At 43.1% G+C, this 21530-nt stretch overlaps 1 protein-coding gene across 7 annotated transcripts in view; it reads left to right on the top strand.

The window, feature by feature from the left end:
• CSMD2 (CUB and Sushi multiple domains 2) overlaps nucleotides 1–21530 on the top strand; it is a 649640-nt gene that overhangs the window by 561504 nt on the left and 66606 nt on the right. For all 7 annotated transcript variants that reach the window (XM_021939191.2, XM_021939203.2, XM_031666818.1 and 4 more), the window contains 4 exons: nucleotides 12463–12543; nucleotides 13030–13143; nucleotides 15822–16010; nucleotides 18749–18895. In XM_021939191.2, the coding sequence (XP_021794883.2) occupies nucleotides 12463–12543; nucleotides 13030–13143; nucleotides 15822–16010; nucleotides 18749–18895 (531 nt within the window). The remainder of the gene's footprint in view (nucleotides 1–12462; nucleotides 12544–13029; nucleotides 13144–15821; nucleotides 16011–18748; nucleotides 18896–21530) is intronic.

Genomic DNA, 21530 nt, shown 5'->3' with positions numbered 1-21530 from the left:
ACCAGAACCAGGTAAAGGAGGCTCAGCACAGCCCCAGGCCATCCTTATTTCCAAGTTCTTCTCAGTAAGGTCTTTCAGTGAGAGTGCTTGCCTAAGGGCATAGTGCTCCTTCTGTCTCTCAGATGAGACATTACACATGGTGTAAATGCTTAGGTCCCCCCAGAATTCATATGCTGAAATCCTAACCCCCAAGGTGATGGTATTAGGAGGTGGGGCCTTTGGGAGGCGATTAGGTCAGACAACAGAGCCCTCATGAATGGAATTAGTGCCTTTATCAGAGACCTACAGAATCACTGCTCTGAAGCCTTCTCAGTGGAAAGAGCTAGGAAACACAGAGGCCCAGGCGGGTGGATCACCTGAGGTGAGGAGTTCAAGACCAGCCTGACCAACATGGAGAAACCCCATCTCTACTAAACATACAAAATTAGACAGGTGTGGTGGCACATGCCTGTAATCCTAGCTACTCAAGAGGCTGAGGCAGAAGAATCGCTTGAACCCAGGAGGCAGAGGCTGCAGTGAGCCAAGAGCATGCCATTGCGCTCCAGCCTGGGCAACAAGAACAAAACTCCATCTCAAAAAAATAAAATGAAAATAAAGAAAAGAAAAGAAACACAGGAAACTCATTTGCCCCTTTCACCACATGAGGACACAGCATAAAGACAGCTGTCCATGAACCAGTAAGCAGGCCCTTACCAGACATCAAAATTGCCAGTCCCTTCAACTTGGACTTCCCAGCCTCTAGAACTGTGATGACTAAATTTCTGTTGTTTAGAAGTCACCCAGTCTATGGTAATTTGTTATAGCAGCCTGAATGGATTAAAACAGCCATTCGTTCCCAGCTTAGACCATAGCCCAAGGCTTCATTGACCACAGGAGCAGGCAAGGGTCTGGGGCAAGAGAGGAGGAACTGCTGTGCCCAGATCAGCAGGTTCAAGTGGGAGAGGCACTGGACTAGGGGATGAGTGAGCAAGAGAGGCACATTCCATGCCTCATAGAACTTTTGGTAAGTTGTGGAATTTATCCTACATATAAAAAGTATATGTAACACGTATGTGCAGTTTAAAAAGTAATAAAATGAACACCATCATTGAGCCTAAGACAAAGAACACCTAAGCCTTTCAAGCTCTGTTCCTTCCTCAACACATTCCCCTACCCTACCCTGAGAATTAACCATGATCCTGTACTTTTGGTTAATCATTCATTGCTTTTCTTTTTATTTTACTCCATATCTGTGTCTCCAAAAATATGTTCTTTAATTTTGCATGTTATTTCTGTTATGTAAAGACAATCATTCTATAAATGTTCTTCTGCAACCTGCTTTTCTCACTCAAAATTGAGTTTTTGAAATTCATGTTGGTGCATGTGACTGTACTTAACTCATTTTTCAATGCTGTATGATTTCATTGCATGACAATATAACCATGTATTTAGTCTACTGTTAACACTTAAGTTGTTTCATTTCAAGCAATATGAACATTGTTGCTTATTCCTTATTGTGAACACCTACAAGGGTTTCTCTTCAGTACATGTCTGTGTGGAGTTGTGAGATTGTAAATATCCACGTATTTAGTTTCACTAGGTAATGCCCAATTTATCTTAGAAGCAGTTATAACCATTTACACTCTTCCCAGCAACTGAAATAGAGTTCCTATTGCTCTACATCCTTGAAAACACGGGGTTTTAGCAGACTTTACATTTCTACCAATCTGGTAGATGCATGAAATGTCATTTCACTTGTGTACTTGTGATGAGGCAGAGCATGCTTTCCTGTGTTACTAAGTGTTCATGCTTCCTGCTCTGTGAAATGTCTGCTCCCCAGACAGCTTTCCTGCTCCAAGGAGAGAGAGATAATGAGCAACTAAGAGGACAAAATTTTTGTGAATCATAACCAATGCTACAAAAGACATAAAAGGATAAGATAGTAAACAAAAACTTGGAGAATTCCATGCAAAGTAATTGTGGAAAACCTAAGAGTGGATATTCAAGATAAGAACTAAAGAAAAAAAGGAGCTAGACTTGCAAAAAGTGGACACTGAAAGTGGGGTTGGGGAAAGAATTTTTGCCTTTCTCCAGGCAAACAGCCCTAAGGAACTTTCTTTTCATATGAGGATCAATAAGAAAAAGGAAAAACACCTTAAGGAGACCTGTGAAAGATTTTATAACATTAAAAATTAGAACATGAAATTTGAATTACAGAGAAAAATGCCCTTGAAGAAAACATGGTTTAGGAACTAGAAGTAATAGAAATAAATTTGGGGAAGCATCTTCTTCTAGTATAAATCTAGATAACATGGACTCCAAATAACAGGTGAAATGTTCAGGCAGCACACAAATGAAAAGAAAGGTCTGGCCAAGAGATAAATAAAAGAAAAGCTAAATCTCTTCCCTTCCCCCCTTGAACAATTCAGTCCTAAAGCTGTGAGTTGGGACAAAGCAAAGACGTCTAATATGGTTTGGTTGTGTCCCCACCCAAATCTCATCTTGAATTGTAGTTCCCATAATCCCCATATGTCGTGGGAGGGACCAGGTGGAGATAATTGAATCATGGGGGCCAGTTTCCCCCATCCTGTTCTCATGATAGTGAGTTAGTTCTCACAAGATCTGGTGGTTTTATAAGGGTCTTCTCCCCTTTGCTGGGCTCTCATTCTTCTCCTTCCTGCTGCCATGTGAAGAAAGACATGTTTGCTTCCCCTTCTCCCATGATTGCAAGTTTCCTGAGGCCTCCCCAGCCATGCTGAACTGTGAGTCAATTAAACCTCTTTCCTTTATGAATTACCCAATCTCGGGTATGTCTTTATTAGCAGTGTGAGAACAGACTAATACAGCATCCATACTTGTCAGGCAAGAGGGAGTGTGAACCATTGTAGCCCAGGCTGGGGTGTCAGGGGGAGCCACACTGATGGGCTGCCTGGCACGGGCAACTGCAGTTTAGGTATCTGTACAGGGATGGAGCTGACACAAGGTGTCAGAGCTCTGTGCAGGATGAGCAGACACCTATGTAGGGTATTGGAGCCCAAGCAGAGGAAGTCGGGCATCCACACAGAGAAAGATCAGCCCAGCAAAGGAAGTCAGAGCCCAAGTAGAGTGAGGAGGGAGGGGTCAGCAGAAATGAGACCTTGGTTCCAGATGGGTTATTGATCAAATAAGTTAATACCTTAAGGACAATAGAAGGCAGGTGTCTCACTGTCAGAGAAGAGGGTTAGAACTATATAGAGAGCAAAAATTATAATATACCCAATGGTGTTAAATTTGAATTGGATGTATCAGTGTGAGCTTATGGTTTTCAATGTGTAGAGAAATGGAAGAAAATATGAGTGTGTGGGTGGGGCATGTATGAGTACATGTGCGTATGCACATACATTTCTTAGCTCTTTCTACTGAGAAGGCTTCAGAGCGGTGATTCTTCAGTAGTAATGAGCACATCTAGCTCATTAGTTCCTGAATCTAGGCATTGGTTCCTAAACAACATTTTCTGCTAAAATGGACCAGGGTTTCTTGAAGAAATGGCTGATCCCAAGCCTGGGGCAGAGAAAGTAGAAAACAAACCAGGAATATCTTATGGCAGAAAGTAAGGAAATGCCCAAGGCATGATGGAGACATGCCAAAGGGACATAGAAGCTGGCTTGGAGGGGTTCTCACTGACCATATTGGGAATAATTTGAGAATCAAAGTCTTTTAAAATAGCAAGAAATGGTGGTAACCTATCGAATCAAGCAGAATACTATGTATATCCACACAGACATTAATTACACTTTTTTTTTTTTTTTTTTTTTGAGATGGAGTCTCTCTTTGTTGCACAGGCTGGAGTGCAGTGGTGCAATCTCGGCTCACTGCAAGCTCCGCCTCCTGGGTTCACACCATTCTCCTGCCTCAGCCTCCTGAGTAGCTGGGACTACAGGCACCCGCTACCACGCCCAGCTAATTTTTTTGTATTTTTAGTAGAGACGGGGTTTGACCGTGTTAGCCAGGATGGTCTCCATCTCCTGACCTCGTGATCTGCCTGCCTCGGCCTCCCAAAGTGCTGGGATTACAGGCATGAGCTACCACGCCCAGCCAATTACAAGTTATTTTAAGGAATGGGATATTTACATAACTTCAGACTACCCACCACCACACACACACACACACAATAATAACAAAGGGAAAAAGAAGTGGAGAAGACTGGAAGACACACCCACCTCATCGATAATGGGACAAATTGAAATCATACCCTGGCTGAGAGGATACAGTGAGAAGAAGCTAGCATCAGTTCTGTGATTATCCAGTCACAGAAGCATAAGCTGAACGTAATCAGGAGGAAACACCAGGCAAACCTAACTTGAAGGACATAGTGTCAACTCCCCGACAGGCAATCTTCAAAAGTGTAAAAGTCCTGAAGGTCAAGTAAAGACACGGGAACCATTCCAGACTAAAGGAGACCAAAGAGACGTGATAATGAAATGCAACATGTGATTCAGAACTGGATCAATAAATTTTCAAGGAATTTATCGGTAAAACAAGTGAAACTTGAAGGAGATGTGAAGATTCGATGGCAGTAATATGTCAGTGTTAATTTCTCAATGTTGATGGTTGTTTTGTGGTTATGTGGGAGAATGTGCTTGTTTGTAGGAAATACACTAAGATATTCTGGGGTTATAGGGCATCATGCTGGCGACTTACTAGCAAATGGTTCATGGAAAAAGATTTTTGTACTATACTTCCAACTTCTCCCATACCTTTGTGGCTGCTCCAAATTAAAACTTTTATTTCCAAGGGAAACTAGATACTAAAAAATAGTAAGACTGAAAAGAAACAGAATAGCATAATTTTCATCAGCACAAGAATCAGCAGAGAGAAGAAGCAACACTGTAGAAAAACAATGCAAAGATGGGGAGGACAAACCTGAAAATCTCAACACAAATACGGAGAAGGGCAGAGGCGTGAAAGTGGTAGAGAGAAGATAGAAGATGAGAAATAAGGAGACCCAGTGGACAAAGAGCCAAGACACTGATAACAAGCATTCAGGAAGAAAGGAACAAAATGGAAATGAAAAAACTTTTCTGAGATGAAAGAAAACCTATGTATATAAAGGAGCTCTCTGTATACCAAGAGAAATAAAAAAGAAGCTGGCAATGTTTTCAATTTATAAGGATGAGGAGTAGGGGAAATCTACAAGAATCCAGGCTGAGCAAGTTAGCTCAAGGGAACCGAAATCAGACAACTCTCAGGCTAATTTTTGACATTAGATTACAGAAAATGAAGGAGGTGATGTTGAAGGGGGAGAAAAAGTTGGGGGCTTCACGTGTGAATGCAGGAAATTGTTATTTGCAGGGATTCAAGATTTTACAATTAGTGCCACTCTATCTGAAGCTGGACTGTAACTCCAGGATGACTGTAACTCCGGATGAACTCCAGATGAACCAATAACTCAAAATAGACAAGATGTATAAAATAAAAGATAAAAATGGGAAGTGTTGATACTAGCTAAGCACAAACTTAAAGCTAAATAATAATGGAAACATGAATTCAAAGCAGTGCAAATACAATAATTCTTAAAAGACTAAAAATAATTATTTTATATTAATAAATGTGCAAGAAGGTGGAAAGGGATAAGAGAATGTCCTTATCTTTTGTGAAAGTGGAATCAATATCTATTATCCAATTGCTGACTTTGATCACTACAGAAATAAAGATTTTGAGTATATATTTTAGTCACGAATATATTTAAAATAGAATACTTCTAAATCACTAAAAGAAAAAAACATGTAAAAGATAATCCAAATATAAAAGGCAGAAAACAAAGCAAACTATTCAAGGACAAAGATACAGCAAGCACAAAATAAGATAAAGCAGTGGAATAAAATCATTCAATTATAATGAAAAATGCAAATTTATTAAAGTTCAATTTCCTGTTAACAAACAAAGATTCTTAGTGATCTGGTTTGGCTGTGTCCCCACCCAAATCTCATCTTGAATTGTAACTCCCACAATTCCCATATGTTGTGGAAGGAACCTGATGGGAGGTAATTGAATTATGGGGGCGGGCCTTTCCCGTGCTATTCTTGTGATAGTGAATAAGTCTCGCAAGATCTGATGGTTTTAAACAATGGGAGTTTCCCTGCACAAGCTCTGTCTTGTCTTGTCTGGCTCCATGTGAAACATGCCTTTCACCTTCCACCATGATTATGAAGCCTCCCCAGCCACGTGGAACTGCAAGTCCAATAAACCTCTTTCTTTTGTAAATTCCCCAGTCTCAGGTGTGTTTTTATCAGCAGCATGAAAATGGACTAATACACTTAGATTAACGTAAATAATATTCAACTATATTTTCTATACCAGGAACATGACTAAGACACTGTGACACAGTTTAAAGATAAAAGGATGGCCAGAGATTATATTGGGCAAATGTAAACAACAGCAGTAACAATCAAAGAAAAATGCAGAATTCATAATATCTTCAGGGTTCATCCATGTTATAACATGTGTCAGAGTTTCCTTCCTTTTTAAGGCAGAATAGCATTCCACACATGTGGTCTATATTTATTAATAACATTAGTATAGACCACATTTTGTTCATCTGTTCATCCTTCTATGGACAGTTGGGGTGCTTCTACCTTTTAGCTTTTGTGAATAACGCTGCTAAGAGCATGAGTGTACACATGTGTCATGATAATTTTTTAAGTGATTATCCATTTAGGAAGGTTGCAGGAAGATGCCCACTTAGTGATAGGTGGTTTGAGAATTGCATATCAAAACCTTAGCACAATATGGTTAGCTACACATTCAAATCACGTTGTGGTGCTTGTGCCACTCATAATGTTCTCTTTAACTGCCCCTCTCCCGTGGGCACTTGGCAGCTGTTTCTACATTGTGACACCCCTCCACGCACACACCTGCCCCTCAACCACAGAAGCTTGGACCAGAGGTGGACACCTGAGCTGGCTGCAGCAGGGGCAGTCAGATGTTCTCTCTTGGGAACTTGAAATAGGACCCAAGAGATTCTACCTTTGCCTGGACCCATCTCCTGAAAAGAGAAGATAAAAATCCAAGTGCAATGAATTGCTGCTCTTCTACTTTCCATGTGGACCAAAAAGTAGAACAATCCTGTGTGCAGAAAGAGAATGATTGAGACGTGGGAAAATGTCCTTGGTTTCTGATGGGCCTTCAGTCCCTTGTCCTCTACCTTTGTGAAGTCTGGCTGCAAATCCACCCTTGGGTTCTCTTCTCTGAGAGGCTTTTTGCTTATTCTAGCCTGAATTGATTTATTTACATCCAAAGGTTCCCAATGAATACAACCTAGGACCCGGTAATCCTACTTCTGGGAATTATGCAAAGATATTTGCATGAAGATATTGCTTGATATGTTATAACAGGGAAATTAGAAATAATCTAAATGTAAAAATAGTAAGACATTAGGTATTATAAATTTAAAATATATGCTCAGAGAGCGAGAGGGAAAGATACAGTCATTACAAATCATTCATGTACAAACCTGGGCAACATAATGAGACTTTGCCTCTACCAAAAAAAAAAAAAATTAGCTGGGTGTGGTGGTGCATGCCTGCAGTCCCAGATACTCAGGAGATTAATGTGGGAGGATCACTTGAGCCCAAGAGTTTGAGGTTACAGTGAGAGCTATGATTGTGCCACTGCACTCCAGCCTGTGTGACAGAATGAGAACCTGTCTCAAAAAAGAAAAGAAAAAGAATCATTCGTGTAGAATACAATTCATTGATTTAGGGAAATATTAATTTTACATTGTTCAGTGCGAAAAAAAGCAGGTGATTTTAAAAACTCAGGTGATGGTATCACAAGAAAATACAGTGATTATGGACTCCCACCCTAGACCACACTCACCACTCCTTGTGATGTTCTGAAAAAGAGATACAAGCAAGAAACAAAGGTGAAGGAAGGCATTTCAATATTAGCTGAGCATGGACTCCAAATTCAAAAGCAGAGCCTCAGTCCTTTGGTAAGCTCAAATGAACCATGTGAGCTCAGGTTTTTTTTTTCTAAGCTAATTTGGTTTTAAAGGTTTCAAATGAGGCTGAGTGTGGTGGCTCACGCCTGCAATCCCAGCACTTTGGGAGGCCAAAGTGGGCAGATCACCTGAGGTTGGGAGTTCAAGACCAGCCTGACCAACATGGAGCAACCCCATCTGTACTAAAAATACAAAATTAGCCGGACATGGTGGCGCATGCCTATAATCCCAGCTACTCGGGAGGGTGAAGCAGGAGAATTGCTTGAAACCAGGAGGCGGAGGTTGCCATGAGCCGAGATCACACTATTGGGATCCAGCCTGGGCAACAAGAGTGAAACTCCATTTCCAAAAAAAAAATAGATAAATAAAAGCTTCAAATGAAAGGCCAATCCAGGATACCCAGCAGCTTGAGGAATAATGTTCCCAGGAAGACGATAGGGACCATTGCTCACAATGGCTGCTGCTGAGCCCACTGCTGCCTAACATTAATAAAGCAGCTGCCCACCGCCCAGCAGTTCACATGTTCACACACACCAGAATCTGGCTACGCTCTCTCAGCACCTCACCCTCTTCCCCCCAGGGGAAGAAGGAGGGTATTCACAAAACGAAATGGGGAGTCAGCCTTGGATGTCCCCTGCCCCAGAGTTCTGTAGCAATAACATGGTAGATACAGTGGGATACCATCAACGTGTGTGTGTGTGTGTGTGTGTGTGTGTGTGTGTGTGTGTGTGTGTGTGTGTGATGGGAAATAGGGAGGGCGTGTCTGTAAAAGACTCAAGATCCTCCAGCAAAATCTTCACAATACTTATGCCTACATGGTGAGAGTTGGGAAATTTTTGTTTTGCTGCTTTTTAGTATCCCATAAGCTTTCCCCATTAAACAGACATTTGTAATTTTATGGCCAGGCACAGTGACTCAAACCTGTAATCCCGGCACTTTGGGAGGCCAAGGTGGGAGGATCACTTGAGCCCAGGAGTTTGAGACCAGCCTGGACAATATCATGAAATCCCATCTCTACCAAAAAAAAAAAAATTGTAATTAGCCAGGTGTGGTGGCATGAGTCTGTAGTTCCAGCTACTTGGGAGGCAGAGGTGAGAGGATAGCTTAAGCCCAGGAGGTCAAGGCTGCAGTGAGCCGTGATTGTGCCACTGTACTCCAGTCTAGGTGACAGAGCAAGACCCTGCTAAAAAAAAAAAAAAAAAGGTAGTTTAAAAAAATGTAATGGAAAAATCACCGGAGTCAAAACAGTAATCACAAAATATGAAGTACCCAGGCTGTATTTAAGTGAGGATTTGTTTTTATTCATTTTTTTTCCTGGAAAAGTTTAGTATGCCTTAGAAGTTTCGCAGATAAGTATGATGCTGAGAATGGAAGGCACCAATTTTTTTAACTTATTAAGAAAAATTATAATTGGCTACATAAAAACTTAATACTTCTACAAATCAAAAGTGCCATAAATAAAACCAAGCAAATGATAAACTGGGAAAATATAATTAACCAGCTAAGGTCAACCTTGAATATTCAGAGTTCTTCAAATTTATAAGAAAAATAGGGACAAAGAAGGTCTTTCATAGCTAGACCTTCTTTCTGCCTAGACTTTTATAATGTCTCAAGCTGCAAGGTTTCACAGTGCACTGGATGTTGATGACACAGTATGCAGTGCACAGAGGCACTGTTTTGTCACGCCATATTGTTGGGTGATCATGAAGTGATGTTTTAAGTATTTAAACTTCTAGCATACTGGTTTATCGCAACTCTTTTAATAGACAGTTAAAAAGAGAGATGCAAATAGGCCATTAACATGTGAAAAATGCTTAGCCTAATTAGTTATCAAATGCCAATTAAAATAAAATAAATGCTGCTTTTTTGTTTAGCAATTTAACAAAGATTAAAACAGACGACTATCTCTCCCAGCTGGCCCTAAGTTCTGTGAGGGAAAGGGATGTATTTGTTTTGGCTGTTCTTGTATCCTCAACACTGGACACAGTGCCTGACCCAGGGTGAGCCCTCCATAGACAATCATTACACGAACTGGGTAAAAGAAGAATGATGGCGCCCAGTACTGGAGGAACTGTCACTCTGTTCACAGTATCAATGGGAACTGTTTTCCTGGAGGGCAAAATGGAAGCATGCAGCGAGCGCGGATGTGGCCCTTCCTGGTTTATGTTAAATCAAAGGTAAACCCATTTGGTTACCTCAAGAGTGCCTCTTAGTTTTAGCACCCACATTTCAGAGAGTTTACATATCTCTCAATACAATACATTTCAGCAAATGCGTCTACAGAAAACATTTACATTTAGATCCCCCAAAACATAATACACCATTTTAAATAAATACATGTGCAGGGAAAGTCTCAAGTTGCATTCCAGCTACAGTTGGTAAAATGTCAGAATCTCATGCGGACTTTTGGAAAGGGGCTCCAATTCTGTGGCGGGGATGTGTGTCTCAGAGGCTGCTGGCTCTGAGGTGTCACTCCATGCTGTTCATTGTGAACTGTACTCTACCACCTAGTGCCAGTCCTGAATGCATTCCCACCAAGCCTTTCATAGCTAGACCTTCTTTCTGCCTAGAGTTTTATAATGTCTCAAGCTGCAAGACTTCACGGTGCACTGGATGTTGATGGTACAGTATGCAATGCACAGAGGCACTGTTTTGTCACGCCATGTTGTTGGGTGATCGTGATGTTTTAAGTATTTAACTACTAACATAATGGTTTGTTGCATATATTTAGGTATTTTATTTTGTCTTAATTACTTTTTGGATTTTGGGTTGAAGTACAACACAGTATAATTTTTTCCCACTTAAAATGATGGGATATAGACTCCTAGTTAATATCTTTACACAGAACATTTGATTTCCAGGAAAGGATTACTGACATTCAGCAGGAGACATCTGTACTTTCAAAAGGGTTATGTACTTGAATCCTTTCTAGTCAAAAAAGAAAAAGAAAAAAACCATAAAAGATGCATTTATAAAAAAAGATTTCATTGCAGCTTTATTTTAAATTGCAAAACTTTTGGAAACCTAAATGGTTAACAGAGTATCTGTTAAATACATTCTAGTAAATTTGTATGATTAAATCCTATGAAGTTATTTCAATCACATTTTTGAAGAAATTTAATTATATGGGAAATTCTTGCAATATAATAGTAAGTATGCAAAGATCAATGCAAAATATATAACATACAATGCAAGTTGTGTAAAACAAAAATATTTATATATGCAGAGAATAAACACTCCAAGAACGTACTGTAATTGGTTAACAGTCACTATCTCTGAGAGGGCAATGGATGAGTTTGATTTCTTCCTACTGTTCCATAGAATACCTCAAATTTTCTTCAATGATAATGATTATATTTGTATTATTAAAGAACACTTTTTTAGGCTGGGCACGGTGGCTCAAGCCTGTAATCCTAGCACGTTGGGAGGCCAAGATGGGCGGATCACGAGGTCAGGAGATCGAGACCATCCTGGCTAACACAGTGAAACCCCATCTCTACTAAAAAAAATACAAAAAACTAGCCAGGCGAGGTGGTGGCCGCCTGTAGTCCCAGCTACTCGGGAGGCTGAGGCAGGAGAATGGCGTAAACCCAGCGGGGCCCGGAGCTTGCAGTGAAGCCGAGATCCGACCACTGCACTTCCAGCCTGGAAGTGACAGGCGAGACCTCCGTCTCAAAAAAAAAAAAAAAAAAAAAAAAAAGAACACTTTTTTAATATAGTACGGATTGGGGTGACTGGAAATAGTAACGATAATAACAATAGCAGTGGCAGCAAGAGCAGCTAACACTTGTATAGCACTTGACTCTGTGCCAGTAATAAAAGCCAGGTTATGAACCCACACTGAACTTTGCCTCAGTAAATAGCATCCTGCCTCTAGCATCATCCAGTCTCTGCCCATAGGGATGAATTCCAGTCTAGAAAATTTGTGAAGCCAGAAGTATCTGGTCAAAGATCAGAAGGGTCAGCTTGTTAGCTGACTTCAGTGGGTAATCGCAGAAGCCACGTACAGCATGTAGATGCTCAGTGGTGGGAAGAATACAGGGTTTGGGGGCCGCCAGACCTGGATTCAAATCCTGCCTGTGCCACCTAATTCCTGTGTGACCTTGAGGAACTTACTTCACCTTTCTGAATCTCACTTGCTCACGAGTAGAGTAAGAGCACCTCACGGCACAGTCAGATGTTGTGAGGGTTTGAGTGGCAGCCTATAAAACACCTAATATCCACGAGGCACTCAGAAAATGCTCCTCTCCCACCCTTCAGTGCTGGTGATGATGTCACTGACTTCTTAGATCTCCCCTCCTTTGTTATTATTGATTTCAATAAGGATGACAGAAGATAAGCAAAAAGGACTTGGCTAAACTTGCCCTGTTTGCAGATAAGTACTCATGAATATCTGTGTGTGAATAAATGAGGGATGAGAAAGTGAAGAATTGAACAAATGAATGACAGCATACCTGGAGAGTGATGATCTTACCCTGACTTGCCTGCTTTTATCTTTTCAGCTTATCCACTCACCAAATGCCCTCCTCCCACCATCCTCCCCAATGCCGAAGTCGTCACAGAGAATGAAGAATTTAACATAGGTACCACCTCCCAAGCCAGCAAGAACTGCGAGCCCAGGACTGGGGAAGGAAGGGAAGGTGGCGGTGGGAGATGTTGGGCCAGTGGACATTACTCCCTGCTCCTGTCTATGGAGAGAGAAACAGTAGGCCCTGTGCCAGCAGGTTCTGTCCACTGAGTTTGCACCCAAAATAAAATCAAAAGGGGAGCCAGGAAAACAGTTTTCTTCTGTGATTCAAGTCAGCATCTTTTTGAGAAATAAATCCATGCAAGACAGTATAAAATGTCCTGAAATGTGAGACATTCCGAGGCTCAGGCAAGGCTGAGCTGTGAGAGGGGAGCAGTTGTCTGGGCCATTTGATGGGAGCCGAGCTAGTTATTTAAGTCTGAACAGAACATGATCCTCCTCTGATTATCTCACCTGGAAGTGGGTTCAAGGTACTAATGGGTGCCCATCAGCCCTGACCAGACTTCTTAAGAGAGTCTACATGTTGGTCTTTCTTTGACAGGTGACATCGTACGCTACAGATGCCTCCCTGGCTTTACCTTAGTGGGGAATGAAATTCTGACCTGCAAACTTGGAACCTACCTGCAGTTTGAAGGCCCACCCCCAATATGTGAAGGTAATTGCATGGATCCGCATCTGTATGGGGCCTAGAAGTTCCTCCTAAACAAAGCCCTTGTTTTGTTCCTCTTTCTATTCCCAGTTCTTAGCTCAGTTACTGCCCCATAACATGAAAGTTCCCTTGGTAAATGTTGTCTGATGAATGAATGAGTGCATGAGGAATGAATGAGTGATCACCCTAGATAGGTTCTCTGCCCTCTTCTGATGTCTGAACCTGTGAATTGGCCACAGTGGCCACATCTATTTCCATCTGCTTTTTTTTCCTTTCCTGGAAATTTCTTGGAATTGCATACTGAGTACTGGAAGGAGGAAGTCCCTCCCTGGGCCCTTAGGGAAGGGTAGGCTCACACACCATCCCTGCTTTACTGATGCATGGATGCACTCAAGGCGCTGTGTGCCAAACCAGGCAACTGAGAGACCACAGCAGTCTTTGTTCCAGTGTACTATGCCTTGACAGAAATGAATTCTCTTCAGCTAGTCACCCCAACTAAGATCAAAAAATAGTCTCCACTCATCAGGCATCTGACTTAAGGCAAGATACCTGATTGTCCTGCCCTCAGTCTTCTCTTCTATAAACTGAGGATAATGATAGTACTTATGCCATGGGGGTATTAAATGGGTTAATAACATAAACTAGTTTAGGATGATGCCTGGCATGCAGTAATTGCTCCATGTCTGCTGTGAATATTATCACTAGTGCAACTACTGTTTCTAGAACTACTGCTACCTGCAAATATTCAGTAGCCTATGGGGAAACAAGTCAGCCTTTCCCTCACTTCTGGGAAAGCAAGAGTAGGAAGAACCTGCAATATGGACTGTCAGTGAGGAATAGCAGACCCGGTAGAGGCAGGAGGGGACCACGAGGCCTAAGAGAACTTAAGTATCACCACATCTCAGTGCCCTGTGCTGGTCATCGGATTAGTGAAATCAGGAGCATGTCAAAGCTAAGTGAGTTTCCTCCTAGAAGACATTTGTTTTCCTTCTCCCCTTAAAATTAAAAAGGAAGCTCTATTGGGAAAAGTCAGTGAGTACCTTTCAAAGCTACTCAGGCAGAAGCCTGGATGACTCCTGTGAAATTCTGGGCCACAGCAAGACTCTGTCTAGGAGCCCAGCCCCAGTTCTAATTACCAAGCCTCACTTCTCTGAAGGCAGAGGTGAGATGGGTGGACAGCCCGTAGCAAAGTCTTCTACCCAAAATAGCATTACCTGAGATTGTAATCCAGGGATTAAATTTTGGCCTTGCAGTTCCAGAAACTCCCTTTTACCAGTGTCCCAGAATCCAGCATACCCAGGAAGCCTGTCTAAAGGCACATCTACTGCAAAATACTGATTTCTCTGTGTGCAGTGATCGGAATACTTACAACTATTGTCAATGCACACCTTTGTACTGAAAGAACAATGTAATGAAGAAGCCCATTTAGTCCTCAGAACTTTGCTTTGGTGTCCGCAACCCAAGCAAATGGCGGTGGATGGTCCTGAAATTGCTTTCATGCTGTGATGCTTGCCTGTGCTCCAGGACAGAGCACCTCCTCAGTGCTGGAGAAGGGCCTCTCTGAACCAGCAGCTTCCCACCCATTCATGGTGATGACAAAAAAACCAATCCTGCTCCTCCAGCTCCTCCTTTTCTAAGTTCCAAGCTCAATGTCTTCCTTAGAATGACATTTTTTTCTTTAGCTATATTAATCCTACTAATTAGGCCACAGCCAAGTTCTGGGACCTTTCTGTCCAAGATGCAGTTATCATCATTCCCTCTACAATTTATTGCAGCACTATGTTGCATGCTTTACATATATTATTTCATATTATATATATTTTTTGTTTGTTTGTTTTTGTTTGTTTTTTGTTTTTGAGATGGAGTCTCGCTCTGTTGCCAGGCTGGAGTGCAGTGGCACAATCTCGGCTCACTGCAACCTCCGCCTCCCGGGAAGCAGTTCTCCTGCCTCAGCCTCCCGAGTAGCTGGGACTATAGGCACGCACCACCACGCCCAGATAATTTTTGTATTTTTAGTAGAGATGGGGTTTCACCATGTTGGCCAGGATGGTCTCGATTTCTTGACCTCATGATCCACCTGCCCCAGCCTCCCAAAGTGCTGGGACTACAGGTGTGAGCCTCTGCACCCAGCATATAATGTTTTATATAATGCTCACAACAGCCCTGTAAGTTCTGTGTTATCTCTGTGTTGGAGATGGAGAAGCCATCACACAGAGAGGAGATAACTTGTTCAAGACCACACCAGTAGTAAGTGGCAGAGATGGGCTATAAATCCAGGTGTATTTGACTCAAAATCCCATGTACTTACCTCTGCCCTATACAGCACCATCTATGTTCAAATAAAACCCAGATTATCTCCTTTGGATCTGGGGAAGCATTACTGCTGTCTGTATGTATGTTCCATCCTCCCCTACTCAAAACCAGGTAGTAGAACCCACAACTTAACTAGGAAGTGATTCCAACCAACTGGCGAAGCCCAAGTCCCAGAAAGACTACAATATTGACACAGGATCTCAGGCCACCTCATGTCATGGAGCAGCACAGTGATGGATGTGGGATCTGACTTGAATGTGCTCAAATACTGATTTTCTAATGGTTGTCTTTTGTATTGGGAAAAGCAAATGTGTTGGCTGTAGTTCCATCTCCACCCCCACATACTTGGTGTTTCTCTTTCTTTCTCCAAGTGCACTGCCCAACAAATGAGCTTCTGACAGACTCCACAGGCGTGATCCTGAGCCAGAGTTACCCTGGAAGCTATCCCCAGTTCCAGACCTGCTCTTGGCTGGTGAGAGTGGAGCCTGACTATAACATCTCCCTCACAGTGGAGTACTTCCTCAGCGAGAAGCAGTATGATGAGTTTGAGATTTTTGATGGTAAGTCGGTCACATGCTGCATAGTTCTCTGCTGCAGAAGACATGGACTTGCACCAGAACCCAAGGAGTCTGTGCTGCAGTTTTCCTATCAGGGCCTGCCAGAAGCTCCACAGGATGTCTTTCCCTAACCACAGCAACCCCAAGGCCGTGGGACCTGAGGGGTGGCATGGCCCAAGCAGCAGAACTGCTTGTACTGCAACTTGAATCTGTTGCCGAACCTTTTCTTAACTCTAGCTCCCATTCAAAGCTGTTCCTGTTAATGTCAGCAGATAAATGCGTCATACCAGTATTCCCAAGTGAAGAGTGTGCTTCCTCCAAAACCCAGAGATCTACCAAACTGCTGCTGCTTTGGCTTTAAGAGGGAAAACGTGCAATAATTTGCCCTTTAATTTGGAGGGCATGTCTCAGCATGCTTCAGACCACTGGGCCCTAAAAATTCCACAGCAGAACTTTGTAGGATTTATCTCTTACCCTCTGGAGCACATGCATCTTGCAAAGGCATCTTGCCAAAGCACTAATTGTCCCTTCTCACTCCTCAGATCCGATTAATATCATGTCCTCAATAGAGTGAACCAATATGTTATATTCTGCAAGATGTCCGGATGGTCCACATCCCTTTATACTCTATTATGACAGACAGCAGGAGAAGTAACATAGCTCTGGGGGAAACCATGAATGTATACTGTTGTCTACCTCATGTGAATGCAAACTGCTTCTGATCCTCCTTTCTGAAGGGTATGAAAAAGACTACATGGCCAGATCCATAGCTACATTCTATGTAACCAAGGCTGTGTTAATCTGTTCTAATAAAGATATGCGCCTCACAGCTGCTACAGTTGAGGCTCCTACTTTATTAGGTGTGTACTGTGAGACAGACCTGGTCCAAGACTCCATTTATTCTCAAAACAACCTTCATATACCCCTCCTCTGACAGAGTTGCTGTGATAATGCTTTGGACCCCCAGGTATCAGCATCAACTAACATCCTGTATCCAGAAGTCTTTGATATATCTGAACATTCCCTTGTCTACAATATTCTGTTTTCTGAGTACACAGTAGTAGGTGTTTGGGGGGAAGAACTGTAGGAACAACTGCTATATACAATTACTGTCATTGTGCAGGGTCTTTTTTCACAGGGACCCAGCCTCTTGGGAAATGAAACCTGGCTCAAGTCTGCAAACTGGGCAGGGAATTGCACCTTTCCGCTGGGGGCAGCTTTTCTCACCCTGCTCATAGATCTACTCATGATCTATTTTGTTCATCTAGTCATACTTGTTTTGGCTGCTCTTCTTGGCTTCCTATTTACTTTGCCCTTAGGAACATCATGTTCTATGAGCCATCTTTGTAGATCCCGTAGGCCAGGCTCTCCCAGCTACCATTTCAGCCTTGCTTCCCATTTTAGTAATTACACCAACGTTGCTTCTGACTGTTAAGTAATTCCACCTGGTCTCTGTATTCTAGGACCTTCTCATCCCCATTACTGCTAGGGAGCCCAGTGTCTCTTCCCATCAGTTTTCACCCACAGAGGATAGCCATTAGTTACTCAGGTTTCCAGCAATGCTGGTGCTCACCCCCTCCAGGAAGGCTGGAGCTCCTCACCTCCTGATTGCATTCGTAAATAGAGTGTCCTCCAGGTCTTCCTGAGAACTATGGTCAGCTTTTACACAGCAGACCTAGCCCAGCATGCCACTTCTCCGAGCTTTTCCCTTCACAGTTTGCATGGCAGTTCTGGTGACTCTACTTTGTTTAATATGATCCATTACTTTTTCCAAGCTTCTAAGGGCTGTCTTAGTGGCATCGTAGAGCCATCACTCAGGGCCTTTTCCAGAGTGATAAATCCTGTGTCATGGATTATCCGGCTTTATATTCTGTGCCCCTTCAACCAGCCCCCTCGGGATGCAATCTCAGGCACTTAAGGTAGAACAAGAGGGAAGTCTTTCTCAAAGAGCTTTCAAAAGCAATATTAGGGAGCTCTGTTACTTACGACCCCGAGATATGACATTTTCCTCTAGCTTTATTACTATGTATGCATTCCATAAATATTTTTTTCTATATGGCAGGCACTGAGCTTTTTTGTTTTGTTTTGTTTTGTTTTTGTTTTTGTTTTTGTTTTGAAATTGAGTCTTGCTCTGTCACCCAGGCTGGAGCGCAGTGGTGTGATCTTGGCTCACCGCCTCCTGGGTTCAAATGATTCTATGCCTTAGCCTCCCCAGTAGCTGGGACTACAGGTACGCACCACCATGACCAGATAATTTTTGTATTTTTTTAAAGTAGAGATGGGGAGCAAGCTATGTTTTTAAAGCAAGCTATGTTGCCCAAGCTGGTCTCAAATTCCTGGGCCCACCTGCCTCAGCTTCCCAAAGTGCTGGGATTACAGGCGTGAGCTTAAATACACACAAGAGAAGTAGGGTGGCCAAGTGGAAGAAATTCCCAATTTGAAAACCAATTCTTCCACTAACCAGCTAGTTGACCTTGGTCAAATCTCAAAATGCAATCAATTTCTTCTTACCTGCCAGCTCCTATAGGTAGGCAGGGACTTCCTAGAGTACTGCTTTAGAGCTGGGCTCAGGAGAAAAGAGCACCTTGAGCAATGCCTGTGGATGCAGAGAGAGGAGTGCAAGTACAAATGATTTTGCTGACTCTGAACAAGTCACCCCACCCTCTGAGCCCTGAGGTCTTCCCTGGAGGCTCCCTGTGATGACTCCCATGGTCTGTAATCCTGCGTCCTTCTCACCCCAGGTCCGTCAGGACAGAGTCCTCTGCTGAAAGCCCTCAGTGGGAATTACTCAGCTCCCCTGATTGTCACCAGCTCAAGCAACTCTGTGTACCTGCGCTGGTCATCTGATCACGCCTACAATCGGAAGGGCTTTAAGATTCGCTATTCAGGTGAGTTTAAAAACCATACAAATAAGCCACAGGCCCTCTCCTCATCGAAGCCGCAAGCTCCTCTGTGGAGACTGGGCAGCCATTCCCCTCCTCTAAATCTGCCTCACCTGAAGCTAAGTGGTCTTTGCCATTCCCCTACCTCCTATTTTTCTATTCCATTCCCCTCTTTGAACCTCTTCCCTCTTTTCTTCCCATACAGCCAGACTGTGTCTTCAGGATAAGTTTAACTATTTTATATGATCTGATAGTACCTAACAGTGATCCTGTCCCTTTAAGAAAGTTAGGAAATGCTAATAAAAGTTTCTTAAAACTAAAAAGCCCTAAGGCATGGATCTCTGACGGGCAGATGTTAAGCAGGCAGCAAAGGATGGGCTATATTTCAAGGCCAGGTGCCTTTCTTCTGCTCAGGAAGCCGTATCTTATAAACAGAGTCAGATCAAAAGGCCAAAGACTGACCCAGGCAACAATCTATAAGGACCAAAAAAAATATTCCTGGGAATATAATGAGATGGAGAAATTTGAATTTATCTGATCTCACATCATGAGAATTACTGTCTGTGGTTAGAAGAAAACTTCACAAGCTGCTTGATGCCCACTTTGAAGGCAGGTGGGTTCAGTGAACTGCTGACTGGGCTCTACAAGCTTGGAGGCAGAAATGAATTACTTAAGACCATGCGGGGTTCCATCATACACCAGTTCCCTTTCAGCACTCTTTCCCCTGGCTACCTTTGGCCTACATTCCAGGCAAATGATGGACAAATCTCTAACGAATATTGGTTGGGGGCCAGGTGCGGTGGCTCACAGCTGTAATCTCAGCACTTTGGGATGCCAAGACGGGAGGATCCCCTGAGGTCAGGAGTTTGAGACCAGCCCGACCAACATAGTGAAACCCTGTCTCTACTAAAAATACAAAAATTAGCCAGGCGTGGTGGCGTGCAACTGTAATTTCAGCTACTTGGGAGGCTGAGGCAGGAGAATCGCTTGAACCTGGGAGGTGGAGGTTGCAGTGAGCCAAGATCGTGCTACTGTACTCCAGCCTGGGCAACAACAGTGAAACTCTGTCTCAAAAAAAAAAAAAAATCTTGGTTGGAAGGAATGTCAAATTCAGTACCTGAAGTCCCACTTGCCACAGTCCATCTCTTCTCATGGGTCTCCTACTTGCAAGACCAGCCCATACTCAGCGGGTGAACAGTCTTAAAGAATCCCTGGGTGTAGCTTTCAGGGAAGAGCCAACCAGAGGAAGCTGAGGGCTCCTGGGAGGAGGTGGGTCTTGACTGTCTCAGAGCCTACATCCTCTGCAAAGTCCATCCAACCTCTCCTTTCCCTGGTGCACACAAAGGAAGGGAGGGTCTGGGAGGCTGCAATGACTGAGTGCCCCAATGTCAGAGACCAGCTCTCTCACCCACTAGCTGTGAGATTATTAAGCAAGGCACTTCAGGCCTCAGTGTCCACATGTTGAAAAAGACACTTTAAGGTTCCTCTTAGGGGTGACTCAGGCTGAGTTCCTGGCAGCTGCTCACTCAAACAGGAAATACAGCAGTTTGGTAGCATTTCACTCTACCGGTTGCTAATTAAGAACTGAACGCTATTAAGGAGTTACCCTTTCCTTGATGTTCTAAAGACTAACATGTTTGGGGATAATGAGTCAGTTGTAATTACAATACCTGTGCCACGTAGAAAGTGAATTAATTACATGGCACAACAATTAGTACTTAATAATTCAGATAGAGTAGACGAGTGTAATTTGCACCTGTGTCTGTCACTGTGACTAAGTATATTTTACAACCGAGATTCTTGTTCCTGAGGGAGGTAACCATGTGGATATGGCACACATAGGACACAGGGGTCAAAGCAGGAGTAGGGAAACAAATCCAGCTTGGAAGGCAGCTATTTAAAACACCAATTTAACTGGTAGAGGGATGTGATCACCAAAAAAGAGGCTGTAAGGGCCCTATACCCAAATCCTGCCTTATCCATCTCTGCCTGGAAGACCCCACCAGGGACTCCTAGGGCAAACAAAGAGAATTATCTGCCTGCTCCTTTGGTCATCCCTCTTTGCTGGCCTCACAGAACTCCCCCTGAGGATCCCTGGCAGGCTTTATAATGTGAGTCCTTTCAGGCTGGGATTTTTTGTTTTGCTTTTATGTTTGTTTGTTTGTTTTTTGAGACAGAGTCTCACTCTGTCACCCAGGCTGGAATGCAGTGGCATGAGCTCGTCTCCCTGCAGCCTCCACCTCCTGGGTTCAAGCGATTCTCCTGCCTCAGCCTCCCGAGTTGCTGGGACTACAGGCATGCACCACCACTCCTGGCCAATTTTGTATTGTTATTAGAGATGAGGTTTCACCATTTTGGCCAGGTTGGTCTTGAACTCCTGGCCTCAAGTGATCCACTGGCCTTGGCCTCCCAAGGCCAAGGATTACTGGCGTGAGCCACTGCGCCCGGCCCAGGCTGGGATTTTGGTCTGTTTTCTTCATTGTTGTATTGCAAGCACTTAGACCAACACCTGGAAGATAATAGATACTTGATATCTATTTGTTGAATAAATGAATGAAACAAGTTGAAGTCCTATGTGGAGGGGAAATGAGCACTGTAGGGAAATGTGTGTCCCGGGTTGCCACAGGTCCGTCTCAGCGCA

The sequence above is a fragment of the Papio anubis genome, chromosome 1 (genome assembly GCF_008728515.1).
Source record: "Papio anubis isolate 15944 chromosome 1, Panubis1.0, whole genome shotgun sequence".
Lineage (NCBI taxonomy): Eukaryota > Metazoa > Chordata > Mammalia > Primates > Cercopithecidae > Papio > Papio anubis.
Note: the sequence above shows the minus strand (reverse complement) of the source record. Positions and strands in the feature narration are given on the sequence as shown.